This window comes from Crocuta crocuta, unplaced genomic scaffold (assembly GCF_008692635.1).
Source record: "Crocuta crocuta isolate KB4526 unplaced genomic scaffold, BGI_CrCroc_1.0 scaffold75, whole genome shotgun sequence".
Taxonomy (NCBI): Eukaryota; Metazoa; Chordata; class Mammalia; order Carnivora; family Hyaenidae; genus Crocuta; species Crocuta crocuta.
The window spans coordinates 670,049-687,372 of record NW_027530350.1 but is presented as its reverse complement, the minus strand read 5'-3'; the positions used below and the strand labels follow the sequence as shown (position 1 = coordinate 687,372).

The 17,324-nt window shown below is 36.7% G+C and overlaps 1 protein-coding gene across 1 annotated transcript in view; it reads right to left on the bottom strand.

Annotated features, from left to right (window-relative positions):
• VWA8 (von Willebrand factor A domain containing 8) overlaps window positions 1-17,324 on the bottom strand; it is a 357,898-nt gene that overhangs the window by 291,340 nt on the left and 49,234 nt on the right. Inside the window, exons 6-8 of the mRNA XM_077765686.1 lie at window positions 5,595-5,762; window positions 1,102-1,266; window positions 718-767 (exon numbers count right to left, since the gene is read on the bottom strand). Coding sequence (XP_077621812.1) covers window positions 718-767; window positions 1,102-1,266; window positions 5,595-5,762 — 383 coding nt within the window. The remainder of the gene's footprint in view (window positions 1-717; window positions 768-1,101; window positions 1,267-5,594; window positions 5,763-17,324) is intronic.

Below are 17,324 nucleotides of genomic sequence, written 5' to 3'. Positions count from 1 at the left end.
CTTTAATGTATAAAATGCATTCACTTGTTAAATATAAAATAGCCAAGCCAACTTAATTGATCTAAAAGATGACATTTACTATTAAATTCTTAAGAAACAACAGCTTCATATTATAATATTCTGTTTAAAACTCAGAAGCTGATTAGAAACACAGATATATTTCTTAAATTCTTAAATGTATCACAACATGTGAGGTTTTTCACAACCTGGACCAAATTTATCCTGCCAGCCTCACCTCCCTCCCTTCTTAATCTGAACCTGAACCCCAGCCACCAGGAGCTTTTTATAGCCTCAAGAACAAGGCATACACTCTCATACCCCATGCTTTAAAAATAACTTCTTAGAATTCCTTAATTCCATTTCTTATCTAGCAAAAGCCTACTCATTCTTTAGGACCCATCTCAAATGCCAATGCCTTTTTGAAATTATGGCCCTTACCATATGATGTTAAACTAATGTATTCACATATCTTTAAACTCTATTAGATCTTGAGTTTCTTGCCTCCAAAGATCATATCTTATTAACTTTATCATTAGCACTTACCACAGTTACTAAAAAACTCTTCAAAGCATAGTTGTTGAATGGATGAATTAATCAATCAGTCAATGAGCAAAACAAATAAACAAATTCAATGTTAAGCATCCAGATATTTATAGAAGTGTGTGTGTGTGTGTGTGTGTGTGTGCGTGCGCGTGCACGTGTAGCAGAAATACTTACTTCTCAGCAGAAACATTAGCTCCAACTGAATATAACAGTTTAAGTTGGTCCTAAAATAACAGAAACATCAACTCAATAGGGGATGTAACAAATTAAATGCAAATTTTAGACACACTTCATACTTTTAATTAGGCAGACACTATGTAAGTAATAACAAAATAACACTGCTTGATACATGTCATTTTCTAAAAGTTAGCCTTTTTAAAATCCATCAGATAAGTAATGCCCCAATAAATTTCTAAATTTCCAGAGATTTTCTTTACCCTATGTCTTTTGTCTCCATTAACTACTGAGAGGGACATACAAACATAGTAACATTTTTATACTAACCAAATGTAAATAGACAATCTGTTTAAAAACTAAATTATTCTTGTTAGCACTTACCTTAAAGGGTAGATAATAAATATCTCTGGCCTGAAATCGAGAACGGAGAGGGGGGTCTAAGGGATTCCCGGAGTACTTAGGCACTGGCAAACCCAACGCAATGACTCGGAAATTTTCACTAACTCGAACAAGCTTCCAAGCATCCAACTCTGCTTTGGTATGATCCTAAAACAAAGAGATGGAAACTCACAGCATCAACAATGCAAATTACAATAGTAAGAGCTGCCAGGCTAAGGAATTTAGGCCCTGATTGTTGAGTAAATTGTATTTCAGAACAACCTCAAAACCAAACCATCAAGGAAGGAAGCAAAGTCAATTCAGGAGGAGGGTGCCAGGGAAGATTTACAACATGAAGACTGGTGTTGAACAGAGAAGTAGCTAACACATCAAGGAACGAAGAAAAATGTGGATCAGATCTCTAAGCTGTAGTCACAGACAAACTAAGTGAAGAGAATCAGAAAATATACTGGTTCAGACCAGAGAATGTAAAAAGGTAGTCCTAGATGGACTGACTGCTCACTGGCAGAGAAGAGACTACCCTGTGGACCTCAAATAGACAATTACATTTATGGGTACATTTCTGCCAAGGCATATCAATAGTAACAACTAACATGTACTGAAAACTCACTACATAGTAAGTAAGTACTTTCAAAGAATTTTACTCATTTAACTTTAACCAGAATGCAAATAAACATTTAATTCCTTTTTATGGATGAACAAACTGATGTTCAAAGGAATTCTATAACTCGCCCATGGTCCAGCAACTAGCATATTTTGGAGTTGAGACTGGAAACATTACAGAGTTTGGAGTTATAAATTGTGGCTCTAGCGCTCAGCATAAACTCTAGTGAAGTGAGCAAGAGCATGTTATTATACCCTCTGACCCTCAGCTTTGTTATCCATAAAGTGGGAATAATATCACCAACATTACTATGGCCATTATGAAGAGTAGAGTCTATAGTGTATGTGAAAGCAACTGGTCCACAGTAGGCACCTGTGAGATGTCATTCCTTGCTTCCCTGCCCGACCCTATCAGTGGCTCTTCACTGTAGGAGCTTACAAGGTTTATATGAAGTGCACACATACATTCTGAGAGACAGGTCTCAACTTTCAGTATATCTTCAAGGGGGTGCAGCCATATGACAGTGTAGAAACTCTTAAAGTGACACTCAAGGACTTTCCTGGTGGAGTCAGATGAGCCTCCTACTCTCGTCAACGGCTGCATACCTGCCCCTCAGCCCACCTTCCCCGCCCTTGTGCTCCAGCCCCATCTCACAATGGTGGCTCTCCAGACACACCATGCTGCTTCACCAACTCTGCCCCATTCGCTTGGAATGCCTTTCCACTCGCACAGCAGAAACACAAGTATCATTTAAAGCTCAGCACAAGGAACACTGTCACTAAAATGGGCCTCTTTCTAACCCCTCCCTCCATTAGAATCATTTTTGTACCCCTCCACTGTATCCAATGCAAACTTCTACCATTATGCATGTGGGCACTGACTTCTGCTCATTGTCACCTCATGCTGGATCCAAGCCCTTAGAGGTCTTATTACCTCTTAAACATAATAGGACAAATGTCTGTTGACTGCATGAAATAATTTAAGGACATAATTATTTCAGGCATAACCAAACGTATGATCCCACATTTAATAAACAGGACGAACAGTGACACTATGTCACATGCGCTAGAAAACAAGACTCTGGATCTAGCCTGTCTGAAAAACCAAGAGTACAATCTTCAGAGAGCTGAATATTTTTATCTTCCACTTACCCAAAAATAATAATCAGTATATAAATGAAATTTATACACACTGATATGTCTGTTTCCATAATAACAAAATTCTACTACAAACACTTCTATGAAACCATTAACATTTCAAGATATTTAAATTTAGTATATTGAATCTAGCTGGAAATAAGTGGGACTTAAATTATGGTGATGAAATCCTTTTATCATAGAAATTGTCTTAAGGTGATGATGTCCTGTGAAGGGATCTTGCCTATATTCTACGAGGTTCTTGTGAGACAGACTCTATAAATATAGAAATAATAATTATCAATGAAAATTATGTATTTATACTGATATTTACATTGGGAAAAACAATGTAGTACATCTTTCTCAAAAATAACAGGCACTCCTTGTGTACTAAAACCCTCTAGACCCCACATCTCAAATTCTTACTCAAAGTAAGATGTTCAATAACTCGGCAAAAATTCTAACACAAAGAATGTATCAAATTTCTTATTGTGAAATAACTTCTATCTATACTTAAGAAAAATTCCACATCTAAATATGGAAAAATTTACTAAATTCTAAGTCATTTACTAAAAATGGCAAATAACAGGGTGCACGATTAAGCACCTGATTCTTGATTTCGGCTCAGGTCATGATGATGGTTCATGAGCTTGAACCTCTGATAGCGCAGAGCCTGCTTGAGATTCTCTATCTCTCTGCCCCTCCCCTGCTTGCTCCTGGGCGCTCTCCCTCTCGAAAACAAACGTTTTTTTAAAAATCTATTAAAAATGGCAAATAACTATACAGGGGCAAATAATAGTTCTTTTATAATTAGAAAGTATCTAAAGAGAAAATGTTCTGCATAACATCAACATCTACGTACTTTAAAAGTAATAAATATAAATTAATATTCTTATGTTTATTTAAAGACATTTTATTTATAAAGTATTAACTAAAATTTAAAACAAATTTAAATAAATAATACTCTCTTAGTAAATTAACTATAACAATGTGAATAAATAAATTCAACTTTTCTTACCAATTAAATCCTCAATTATCCCCTCTAATCATATTAGTATAATGTCATCTTCATATAGAGGTCCAAAACAAGACAACTATGTACCGCACAATGAAAACAGCATCTAGAAACTCCCATAAACAGTAAAGAAACAGAGAGCTAAAAGGGTAGCGTGACAGGTTTCTGAGAAAACAGACTTGCACAGTGGAAATCAGAAAGATATTTCTGATCCTGCCAGCCATGAAGCATCAGATCAATCAGACCTTGGGGTGTCAACATGCATTATTTAGTGCCCAGTGTGTCCTGGGCTTGTATCAGCAGTATCGAGAAGAAACAGAAGACACAGATTCTGCTCTTGAGTAATCTGTGGCCAACTTGGGACAATAAAATTAGGATATATGTATTTCACACATCACAGCACAGGTGTCTAAGTTACAGAATACAGAGGCAGAGCTCTCGGTTAGAGCAAGGGTTTTATGAGCCCTTTCTTGTCCTTTTGTGACATCACATGAAGCCCTTCTCCAAAGCCTTTGAAGGGCCTCACACTCTCTTGTTGTTGCCCTCTATGTATCAACTGGCATCACAGTATTTAAAGATTTTATTGTACTTATTCATTCACTCAACAAATAGTTATTGAGCACCCACCAAGTGCCAGGCATTGTTCTATGAGCTAGAGATAGTATCAGTGACAAAAAGCCCTCTCCTAGTGAAAGTGCAAACTAGTAGAGGGAGGCAGCGAATGACCTAAAAACATAGCAAGTCAGTAAATCACATAGGATGTTAGAAGACTACGGCAAAAAATAGAGCAGGGTCAGGGAGCATGGGGGCAGAGAGGACGATGCCATGTCAAACAGGAGGTGAGAGCAGGCTTCATCAATAACGTAACATTTGAACAAGGACCTGAAGGTGTATAGAAGTGAGCAGTCAGGCAGATAATCTGGGGAAAAACCATTCTGGAAGAGCAAAATGACTTGCAAAGCACTACTAATAAAATGCCTACCCAGCAGGTTTAAGTTTTAGTAAAGAGAATACTATCAGCTGGGATGGAATAAAAAAAGATAGCAGGTGATAAGCCCAAAGAGGCAGTAAGAGCCCAGATCTGACAAGAACCTATTTTCCACTGTAAAACTTTGGGTCTTATACTGAGGAGAAGGTTTAGAACAGAGGTCTGACCTAATCTGTCCCATGTTTTAAAGTGATCACTGACTGCTGTGGGGCAGCCAGAATGGAATCGGGGTTTTTCAGAGGCTCTTACAATAACCCAGGCATCAGATACGGATAGCTTGGACCATCAGGGTATCTTTCAAATATTATATTCATTTCTGTCAATATCTCCTGGATTTTGAGCTTCTGGAGGCCAAGAACTACACTATATTCAGCTGTGTCTTCCCAGCACTGTCTAGAAGCCATTAGACTTTCAGTACATAGTTGTTGACAGAAAAGAAAGATAGGAAAGGAGGGAGAAACAGAAGAGAGAATTAAAAGGAGGGGAAAAAAGAAAAACATAGTTATTACATGGGGGGAAAGAAAAGTAAAACCCTGAGAGGTTTTCTAATATGATCTGCAAACTGAAGAACCTTGTGAAACTGCAAACTCATGACCTACCTGCAGCGATTCACCACAGCTATGAGCCACTTGAACACTGTCCTCATTCTGATACAGTCATGTCTTATAAAACAAATAGCACCATCCATAGCTCAATAGCAAAGATAAGGGAGCCAGATTTTTCATTTCTTACTTGGAGAAGTTTGTCATAACGCTCTGCAGACATTAGGAAGCGTCCATCTTCAAGCTGCATCTCCCTATTTTCCAGCAAGTTGTTCAAAACAGGCAGAACATTCCTCTCTGCCTTTTCCAAGCCTTCCAAAACGAGAGTTCTGCCTTCTGTGGCTGCACGAACTGCACACTATTTCCAAAAAATAAAAGCAACGTGAACATATTGAAGATACCAGAGCACGGCCTAATTTTACTTGTAATGCAAATTAAACTTGTGGTCCTTATTATACGGATCAGGAAATCAGGAAAGCTGGGTTCCAGAATTTGATTTTGCTTTATCTGCTGATGTGATATTAGGCAAGTGATTCTCTCTTTAGGCCTGTTTCACTAGTTCTAAAATTAAGAGATGGGAAGAAATGATCTCCGAGGTTCCTTTCAGCTGCAACATTTTAGACATATGGCCGGTGAAACAGAAAACTACGAGCTGTCTTTGAATCAGCCACATAATTAAACAAGAAAATAGACTCCTTAACTAGAACAAAGAAATGAAGATTACAATCTGGTCTATCTATCTCCCAAGCTTCTTGTGAGGATCAAATAAGCTAGGTGAGCATTCATGGGGATTGTGAGCTTTAAACAAGAGTCGCCATCGAAATGATATCAGCTTTAGTCTAATGTTCAGTGCTGACAACATTACAAACTTACCAAAACAGAAAAAGAGTCAGGTTTTACGGCACACTGGTTATAACCATAGTCCTATAAATCTTCCATGTAAAATTTTTAAAAATTAGTAATAGAGAAAAATAGGAAATAAAGTGTGTCCCAAATGTAAGAGACAAGAAAACTATAATACAAAAAAGGTACTAAAGATGTGAAAAAAGTATCTTTCTTTAATTGATAAATCCTGAACAAATAGAAAAAAAACTACTTTTGGGTCAAAATCCATGAAAATCTTGTTTAAGAAAAAGAAAACCTCAATGACATTTCTCCTGCTCATTCAACAACAGGCAGAGGATTAATGTGCTAAGTTTATGTTCTCACTCTCTCCTTAAAAGTCTCCTTCTTTAGCATCCATGGCACTGCGTTCTCATAAAAAAAAAAACAAAAAAACTGTTTTTTTCTGCCTGCCCATTCCATGTAGGTAATGCAAGAATCACATCTTTAACTCACAGCTCTTCTTCCTCTATGAGGTCTGGCCTGAGTAATCTTGCTCAATGACAAAGTTCCAACCACCTAGATGCAGATCATTCCCTAATCTTGAGCTCCTCCAAGCTCAACCACAGTTCTATCACATGGATGTCTCTAACCAGACTCCACAAGCTCACCTCAGGCTCCCGTGTGCAACACTGAATACATCATCTTTTCCCCCACACCTGCTCTTCCTCTTATACTTTGTCTTTAAGGTAGGAAGACCATTCACCCATGCCAGGATCTCTGATTCCTATCTCATCTCCTACATTCAATTTATCACCATGTCTTGATGATTTAACTTCTTTAATATTTCTTGAACTCATCCCTTCTACCACCTCTTTAGTTCAGGGCCCAATTACCTCCCATATCTCCTCTCTACTAAGTCCAAGCTCCTCAAGAAATTTCCTAAGAAATTTCTCAAACAGCAAAGCATTGACTTTCCAAGTGTGGAGAAGAAAATAGACATTGTTCAATCAAGTATTATTTCAATACAATGTTGAATTTCACACTGCATTGTAGAATTTAGTTTATTTCAGATATTTATGTATTTTTAAAAATATAAACTATTATGAAAACATTAGACTCAACATGATCATCCCGTTAAAAAAAATAAGACAAATTCACGCATTATCCTTCAAATCTATCATTATTACATATATTTTAATTCTCTTCTACCAAACTAGCCATCTTGTGGTAATACCTTTATTTTAAAAAAAGGCATGCATATAAGTGATATAGTATTTCCTAAAAAACAAAACTATAAGAATCTCATTTTTGCCAGCTGTATAAAAGACAAAGCCATAGAAATGGTTTCTGAGGAATTAAAAATAAAAACATAAACTACTTCTTATAAAAATTCAGTTTTCAGCTAAGGTCTCAATTAAGCTTTCCTTCATGAGAATCTATTTACTCCAAGAAGGCATAGCCTGTAATAAAAGAGAAACAATTACAATTAAGTCATCAAAACCTGTGGCAATATTCTTTAAAACATTCTAAACAGTTTTATCGATCTTTGTTACAAGACAGACTGAATTCTGTATTCGACTTTTAAAAACTTCATAAAGATGAAAACACATGTTCTTTGATATAAAACTAGAAATACAGATATCAAAATTTAATGGTTTCCCAATTGTGGGCCAGGGAAGACAGTCTAGACAACATAGGACAATAACAAATACTGCTTTTATTCACCTCAGGTATATTTTGGTTTGTTATCCTTAGAGTCTTTTCAGACAGATTTGGAAAGACCAGAAACAGAAGCCAAATACATAAGGAATTCCTTTCATCTACTCTAATGGATATAGGTGCTGTGATCATAAAGTTGAGAGAGTAGTGACAGATGGAAAAAGATGATACGACTTAATGACCTCTTGGAAACCTGACAAATGCTGTACCTCTTCTCTGAGTAAAATGCACGAGTAAAATATGTATACCATGCAAACTTCAAGTTAAGAACCTCTACTATTAAAAACTGATAGAAAATCACCATAACAATAACTATTGGAAACAAGAATCATCAATGGATAGTAAACTCAGTGGGTGAAAGTATGATGAGAAAAGGAGTATTTGTAGAGACTCAAAAAGACAAAGGGAAAAATAACACAACAGTGGAGGAACCTAGTAGTTACCACCTTAACCGAGTGATCAAAAGTAACAGTACCACTAAAGAGATGTATCAATTTCACGTACTACATTTTTAATATAATGCCTTGAGAGGGACACAGCCTCACTTCTACAATATTCTTACTAAAAATGTATGATCTCAATCAACTCATGAGGAAACACAAGACAAGCCCAAGTTGAGCAACATTCTACAAAATGACTGGCCGTGAAAAGAAGGGAGAGGCCTGCTGCTGCCAGGAAGGGCGACTGAGCTCCGGACAGTGTGGGTGATGGTGGCCTTTTTTTTTTTTTTAATGAACTAAAAAATTGAGCTTGTTCAAATGGTGATGAGGAAGAGCTCGTAGAGAAGGACAGAAAAATAGAGTGCATAATTATTGAAATAAAACTGAAAAAGTTGGTACTTAATGTTGGAGATAGTTTGATCCAACTACTGAGAGGGAAAGTAATAGGGTCTACAGAGTAATAACTGGCATGTATGTATCAAGTTCTTCCACTTATGTTATTTAATTTAATCCTTATGACAGTCCTCTAAAGTATACAATATTGGGGTGCCTGGGTGGCTCAGTCAGTTAAGCACTGGACTTCTGCTCAGGTCATGATCTCAGGGTTTGTGAGTTCCAGCCCCATGTCAGGCTCTGTGCTGACAGCTCAGAACCTGGAGTCTGCTTCAGATTCTGTGTCTCCCTCTCTCTCTGCCCCTCTCCTGTTCACGCTCTGTCTCTTTCTCTCTCTCAAAAATAAACAATCATTAAAAAAAAATATTAAAGTACACAGTATCTTGCACAATTGTTCAACTGAAGAGAGGTTATACAGCTTGAAAACGGCAATGCTAAAATTTTAACCTGTCCTTAAGTGATGGAGAAACAGAGTAGATGAAGAAGAGGTTAACACATAATGCAAACGCAGATGATTAGTAACTTCAGAGTCTAGTTTTACTAGGCCTTAGAATCTGTTGTGTGCTGGGGCACCTGGGTGGCTCAGTCGGTTAAGCGTCCGACTTTGGCTCAGGTCATGATCTCACGGTTCATGGGTTCAAGCCCTGTGTTGGGCTCTGTGCTCACATGACAGCTAGCTCAGAGCCTGGAGCCTGTCTCAGATTCTGTATCTCCCTCTCTCTCTGACCCTCCCCTTCTCACACTGTCTGTCTGTCTCTCTCTCTCAGAAAGAAATATAAAAACAAACAAAAAAAAGAATTTGTTGTGTGCCTATTTAGAAAAACAAAATCTGCAGAATACATTTATACACACACAAGTGACTCCATTCAACTCAAAGTTTATGTGACTCTCCAGTAGTGCCCTAAAGACTTCTAGAGTAACTACAATCACATTTCCCCAAATTAATATTGTCTTTCAAATCAATTGTGACATAATAAGAAATATATATTTGCTTTTCATCCCCAGTTCCCGCTGCAGAACTCCTTTGGTATTTACTGAGTGATAGGGATGAGAGGAGAATCTTTTTTTTATTCAAAATAAACCTCTTCAAACATATGTGAGTTTATGCAAATGGGGAAGGTCTTGACTGGCTCCTAAATAGCTTCAGGTTTGGGGCCGGTTGCCAGAAGAACCTACCATATGGTTTGAGCTAGAACTTTAGGCCCCAGCCCCAGAGAGGCAAGACTAAATTAATCGCCAGTGGCCAATGATTTATTTAATGACTCATGTGTATGTATTGGAACCCCCTCAAAAGCCCTACACAATAAGATGTGGAGAGCTTTCAGGCTGGTGAACACATCCACACATCAGGGGGTGGCACACCTCAAATGCCACAGAGACAGACGCTCTTACATTGAGACCCTTCCTGTCCTCATCTGATGTATCTCTTAATCTGGCTGTTCATTTATATTCTTTATTATATCCTTTATAAAAAACCAGTAAATAGAAGTAAAGTGTTTCCCTAAGTCCTATGAGCCATTCTAGCAAATTATTAAACTGGAGGAGGGGTTGTGAGAATCCCTACAAACAGCCAGACAGTCAGAAGTATGGACGGCTCAAACTTGTGACTGGCTTCTTGAAATGGGGCCAGTCTTGGACTGACTCCTAACCTGTGGGGTTTGTGTTAACACCAGGTAGTTAGTGTCAGAATTGACTTAAATTATGGAATACTCCATTCATGTCTATAGAGAATTGGAGAACTGCTTGCTGCAGAAAACCCATACATTTGGAGTCAGACGTGCCATGACTACTACTACAAACCATAGTGGTAGTACACTGTCAAATTAAAGAAATCTCTGAAACTGAGTAGGAGTGAACTAGTCTTTTGTCTAAATTTATCTAGAAAAAGAGATAGTCCAACATAACCCATTATTGTACTATGATCCCTTTGTGATGTAATTAGTAACTGACACTTCTTGATAAATTGGTTTGAAAATTTAACAAACTCTAGTTTAAGCGTCTTTTTTGGTTTGTTTTACTTACAAAATTATTGTTTTTTATTTTACTTAGGTAAAAAAATTACCTAAGTTCTTTCTTCCTCCAACTAAATATTAATGTAAGAAAACCCAATCAGGCAAGGATCCAATTTCTGACAGTGCCTTCTAAATGTCTCTCACTTCCCCTTAATAAATAATTCATTAGAAACATTTCCAGGAAGGTCTGTAAAAGAAGAACAATAAAGGGGGGATTTTAAATTAAAAAATAGATGGAAAAAATGGATAGGCAAATGAACAGAACAGAACACAATGGTATGCTGTAGTATATGTAGAAATTTAATGTGTGGACAAGAAACACTGGGAAAAGAGAATAAGGGANTGATCAAGCGGACTACCTTTTCTATGTATAAAGACTAGTTAATGAAAATTCTTAAAGATTTTAATATATGAGAAAAATGGCATTTCAAAATAGTGGAAATTAGGAATTTAGAAAAGAAATCCAAATGAATTTAAAAAGTTAATGGTAAAAGTAAAACCATATAATTACTGTATGAAAATATGTGACTTAAAAAAAAATTTTTAGTGTTAATTTATTTTTGAGAGAGAGAGAGACAAAGTGCAAGTGGGGGAAGGGCAGAGAGAGAGGGAGACACAGAATCTGAAGCAGGCTCCAGGCTCTGAGCTGTCAGTACAGAGCCCAATACAGGGCTGGAACCCATGGACTGTGAGATCATGACCTGAGCTGAAGCTGGACGCTTAACTGTCTGAGCCACCCAGGTGCCCCAATATGTGACTTTTTAAATAATCCTGAAGTAGAGAAATTCTTTCTGCTAATTCTACCGATAAGGAAAGACAGAATTATTACATACAAATTTTTCCATATAGGAAACAAAAAAATTAAAACACAGACTGAAAACTTGGAAGAAATGTTTGCAATACATATAACAAATGCCAAATAAATATGTTTAATATAAGAAGAATTTTTCAGATTAAGAAAATGAATATCACTATAAAATGCAAATGAGCACTATAATAAAATATTTTCAATTTCATTGGTTAACAAAGAGCTACAGGGTAAAACAAAATGTTTTTAGAACTTTGAACTGGCAAAGATTTAAAAAGAATAATACCCAGTGTTGGTAGGGTTAAGAGGAAACTGGCATTCTCATTCGTGGTTGATCTATGTGCAAAATGACCTTATGGAGACTGATTTGGCACAATATTTTAAAAAATGTAAATGGGTATGTTCATTAAATCCAGCAATTCTATTTCAAGGACTTTATCCTATGGAATAGTCAGGAAAACATGCACTGATACATGAAAACAATTTTATTATTGCCAAAAAAAACCCCAAAAAACAAAAACAAAAAAACTCTAAATGCCAATCTAGAGGCTTGGCAAAATATACTTTAATAAATCAGTAGGATGGACTACCATACAGCTATCAAAAATAATGATTTAGCCCTATCTTTACTAATCTATAGAAAGGTCCACAATATGTTATACACTGAAAAAGCTATAACTCCCTTCTAGGACTAAGGAATAAAGGAAAGAGAATAAGAGGACTATGCCATTTCTTACCTCATTACTAAACCCCAAGTAAATAAGCCTCTTCTTTTAAGAACCTTGTTTTAAAAGTCCTTAATTCATAAGTCCATGGGATGATTTGGGGAAGACAATGACAATGTTCTAGAGATGGAACATGTGCTCCTATCAGCTCTATTACAAATCTGTGATAAAATGTGAGGAGAGGCCACTACAAACTCACATTGGTCAACCTCAGCTAAATCCTCACTACTATTTAAAAAGAATTTCCTTCATTTCCTATACAAGTTATTGCCAAGCCAAGCTACCAGTCTTTTTCAACTCTTTCACATGATTTTGTCCAGTACTTTCTCATGATGATTAAAGTCTTCTGAATTGAGATTCCATTATTTTTCTTCACTCCATCATACAGCCCCTCTGCATCTTCATCTTTCTACTCTACTCTGATTTCTCTGACAACCACTCCTCCCACCCCTCTAAGACTAACTCTATCTACCTGGAGTTTAATGGCAGCCCCTTCCACCTCCTCCAAAATCTTCTACCAACTATATGATCTCTTAACTGCATCTTCAAATTCCTTCTCTTCTACAAACCTGTCTGTATTTGAATAAAATCTAGTCTCCTGATACCTCTTAAGATCCTCTCTTTATCTTCAAGCCCCTTGAAAAATAGTCCACATACACACTGCCTCTAATAACCCTCCATTACCCTTATTTTACTGAAACTGTTCACTTGCAAGCACCAAAAATCAAACAGCCAAAACTCAGGTATTTTCTTGATACCCATGTTCTCCTTTTCTCCAACCCTCTTCCCTTGAGCCTCTCTTATGCTTCATCTTCTTTCTTGGACATTTACCAAGTAGGTTNCCAAGACTCTACTCTTAACCTTCTCCCCTCATCTTTTCTCACTTGTTATTTCACTGGCAAAGATCTAACCTACTCCCACAAATCCTCATTCACTCACTGAGTACCCATTATATGGCAAATGCTGTGTTATGTGCTATATTAACTAAATAGCAACAACAACAATAGGTAACATTTTTTTCATTTTCTTTATTTCATTATCTTGAGAAATATACTGTGAGACCCTAACCTTCCTCCTGAGTTCTGTACTCCTATTTCCACATATTTTTTTAACATCTACATACAGGTGTTCAACTTAACATGCTGAATCAAATCATGACCTCTTTCCTAAATCAGGCCTTCTTCCTGATGTCTTTTTCAATTAAAATTTCACTGATTCTCCCGACATACAGAATTTATTACTTCTCATTTCTCAAACAATATAAGTGTAACCTCTAAATATCTCATGCATCCATCACCTTTCCCATCCACAATGCCAGCATCCCAACGGGAGCCTTCATTCGCTTCCTGTTCACTTTACTAAAAGAGACAAATAAGTCAGGCAGAGAAGGACAAATATCATATGTTTGCACGTATAGGAGGATTGGGAGGAACTTGATGGAGGAACAAGGGGGAGAAGAAGGGCGGAAATGGTGGGGGAAAGGGAGAGAGGCAAACCATGAGAGACTTTTGAATGCTGACAAAAACTGAGGACTGATGGATGTGGGGGGAGGGGGGGATGGGCATGGAGGAGGACACTTGTGGGGATGAGCACTGAGTGTTATGTGGAAACTAATTTGACAATAAACTATTAAAAAAAAATTTATAAACAGATATAAATGAGGCCAAATAATTAAAAAAAAAATAATAAATAATNTGAGTGTTATGTGGAAACTAATTTGACAATAAACTATTAAAAAAAAAATTTATAAACAGATATAAATGAGGCCAAATAATAAAAAATAAATAAATAAATAAAAGAGACAAATGGAACAGGTACCATATCTCATTTCTCAGTCATCCTAAAGAAGATGGGATTTTACCTGCTGGAAGTGAGAGAATGAATCATGCCATCTGTAAATTCTATTTCAACAAGAAGAACTATGATCACACAACTTATCTCAACTTTATTAAGAATATTATTTTTAAAAATCCTTCTAAGCTTTTTTCTTGTTAACTCAATGTTAAATTATTTACTTAGTTTACACGCAATTTAGGCAGCAATGAGAACGGATTCTTTACGGTTCAACTGGATCCGAAGACAGGACTATAACAAGAGGAGTATAAATGTATGAGTGTTTCTTCTTTTGAAAAAAAGAAAAAGAAAAAAAATTATCATGCAAAGGATCACCCAAGCTTTTTAACTTTCTTCTCAACTGCCCTGTGGTTACAGGGTAATAGACCCAGTATGTATATGTAAATTAAACTTTTTTTAATGTAGGCAAGAACACTGGCTAAAAGAAGAAAATCTTATGAAGATGTACTTTAGTAATAAAATATGAATCACTGAATTTACAGAAATTATACTAGTCACTAATTCAGTATCATTTTGCTTCCTCTAGTCTTCCTTAAGAGTCTGTAGAATGATGAAAATCCTTTAATCAGGACTGTCAAACTTTACTAATACAGTCTCATCACATCTGTAAAGAAGCATGTTAAAAACAACTACAAAATAAATCCATTAAGTAATAGTTGTACATGCTGTAAGTCTCAAATTTAATTGGAGATGCTGAAGGAAAAAAAATTTTTTTTATAAATTTTGTGCCCAACAGAGACCCAAACATCTTACCCTCCTCACACTGATGCCCTCTTTGCCCTGTTTGCTCAGCACATATGTGAGGAATCACAATGCTGAAGTTTTCCGGGTTCTCCCACATGCCTGCTTCATCTCCCCAGCAAGATTCTCAGGTCCTCAGGGGGTGAGAACCCTGCCTTTTATGTTATACTGGTGCAGAAGTGGCTCACAGAGGGCTTTCAGTGTTTATGGAGTAAAAATGTAACGGCTCAGTTAAAAGATGCTGTTATGTAAGTTTAGGAAGAATTTTTATATGAAGGATAATAGTTATCTATGCCCACACTTGTTATAAGAAGAGAACAGAACAAGTTAAACTGTCAGCAGGAGAGATTTAGGCTACATATTTCAAAATTTTTCTATACAGATTTTTAAATAAAATAATTGTGGCATACTTTTTCTCTTAAAATCTTAAAAAAAAAAGGAGCAACGCATACATATTTTATGTGGAATGAATACTTGTGATCTTTACTGAAAGTAGAAATTACATCAACCATCAGAATCCTTTCTTGTCCTTCAAGCTATAGAACTTCCAGAGACCTAATTTCCTCAAAGAGAAATCAGAAAAATGCAGCAAGAATCCTTCTGGACAAACCACCTTATATCACAGCTTTAAACAACCCAACATGTAGGCATGAAGGGTTTCAAGATCAAAGAGGCTGTATGACCTAAAAATCAAAAACTGTCTAAGCCCCTGTTCTAGATTTGCTTCTGATTTGATAAAAGACCTTAGGCAAGCAATTAATCTGGAGGTCTGTGTCCTCATTTACTAAATGAGAATACCCTCAATGGGTATTGCAAAATGTCACTATTTATGAAAGAAAGCAGTACTGGAAAAAAAAAATTAAAGCGATCAAATCTATAAATAGAAGTTATTATTAATATAGCTATGATTTAATGAATATAGATTCCAAAGAGTTTCAAATGACTCAGAATGGCTACAGTGTAACAGCACTGATGAAGCCAAAGAAAAAGGAAAATAATTACATTTTAACTTATTTATTTTAAAATCTCAGAATGGGATCAGATTGATTTTTCATTGTTCTGCCATTTACAAGCTGTGGGTAATTTAGCCTTTACCTCTCTGAGCCTCCATTTCTTTCTAAAGCTATACTATTTATGGTTCTTATTTCACAGATTATGGTGAAGATTAACCAAGATAACCTCTGGCTCACAGTAAACCTTCACAAAACGATTAGTTGTTATTACCAGCAATACTATCATCCTTGCAGCCCTTGTGGCCATTATCATCATCATCATCATCGTTCTTTCTGGAAAACAGTATATGGTACAAAAGAACCTAAACTTTGGAACTGGACAGATCCTGGCTCAAATCTCACCTATTTATCAGTTGTATGACCATGGCCCTCTAAGACTCAGGTGCTTTACTTAGAAGACGGGGAAGTCATCTCCCTCCAAAGGATGTTTTGAGGATTCATGCAGCCACATGAAGAACAGAGGTCTCAATAAAAGTTGTTTTTATGCCTTGATTTTTTATTTTTTATTTTAAATTCCAGTATAGTTAGAGAGTTACATTATGTGCCTTGCTCTTTTTAATGAATTAGATAAATCTGCCAAGCAGTTAACATCATATGAGCACATAAGAGTTGGCTTGAGCAAGATGGCAACATCGTAAGGAGCAGAGGCCTGAGTTCTAACTAACACAGAGGCCAGAGTAAACATAGAGAGACCTTCTCCAACTATCCAACGGACAATTAGAACATATTATCACAGGGGAGCCTGGGTGGCTCAGTCGGTTGAGCATCTGACTTCGGCTCAGGTCATGATCTCGCAGTTCGTGGGTTTGAGCCCCGCGTTGGGCTCTGTGCTGACTGACAGCTCAGAGCCTGGAGCCTGTTTCAGAGTCTGTATCTCCCTCTGTCTCTGACCCTCCCATTCTCACGCTGTCTCTGTCTCTCTCAGAAATAAGTAAAAAATTGGGCACCTGAGTGGCTCAGTCAGTTAAGAAATAAATAATTTAAAAATTTTTAAAAAGAACATATTAACATATGGTTCAAAGGGTTGCAAGGGTCTAGTGCAATAACAGAGTTCAGCCACTTTCAATAGCCTTGTTTCTGTAGAAAATCGTATTTTCTGATCAAAGGCGCTGCTACTCAATGTATTAGGTATTACTTTTGATGGCCTATAATATTTAAGCAGTTAATCCTTATTTAAAGGTTAATCCTTATTTTTTTCTATTAGAAAGGAGAATCAGAAATAAGGCAAAACAGAAGAGACTACATTAAAATATTATATAATTGTTGGGGTGCCTCAGTCAGTTAAACATCCGACTTCAGCTCAGGTCATGGTCTCGTGGTTCCATGAATTTGAGCCCCACATCAGGCTCTCTGCTGCCAGCATGGAACCTGCTCTAGATCCTCTGTCTCC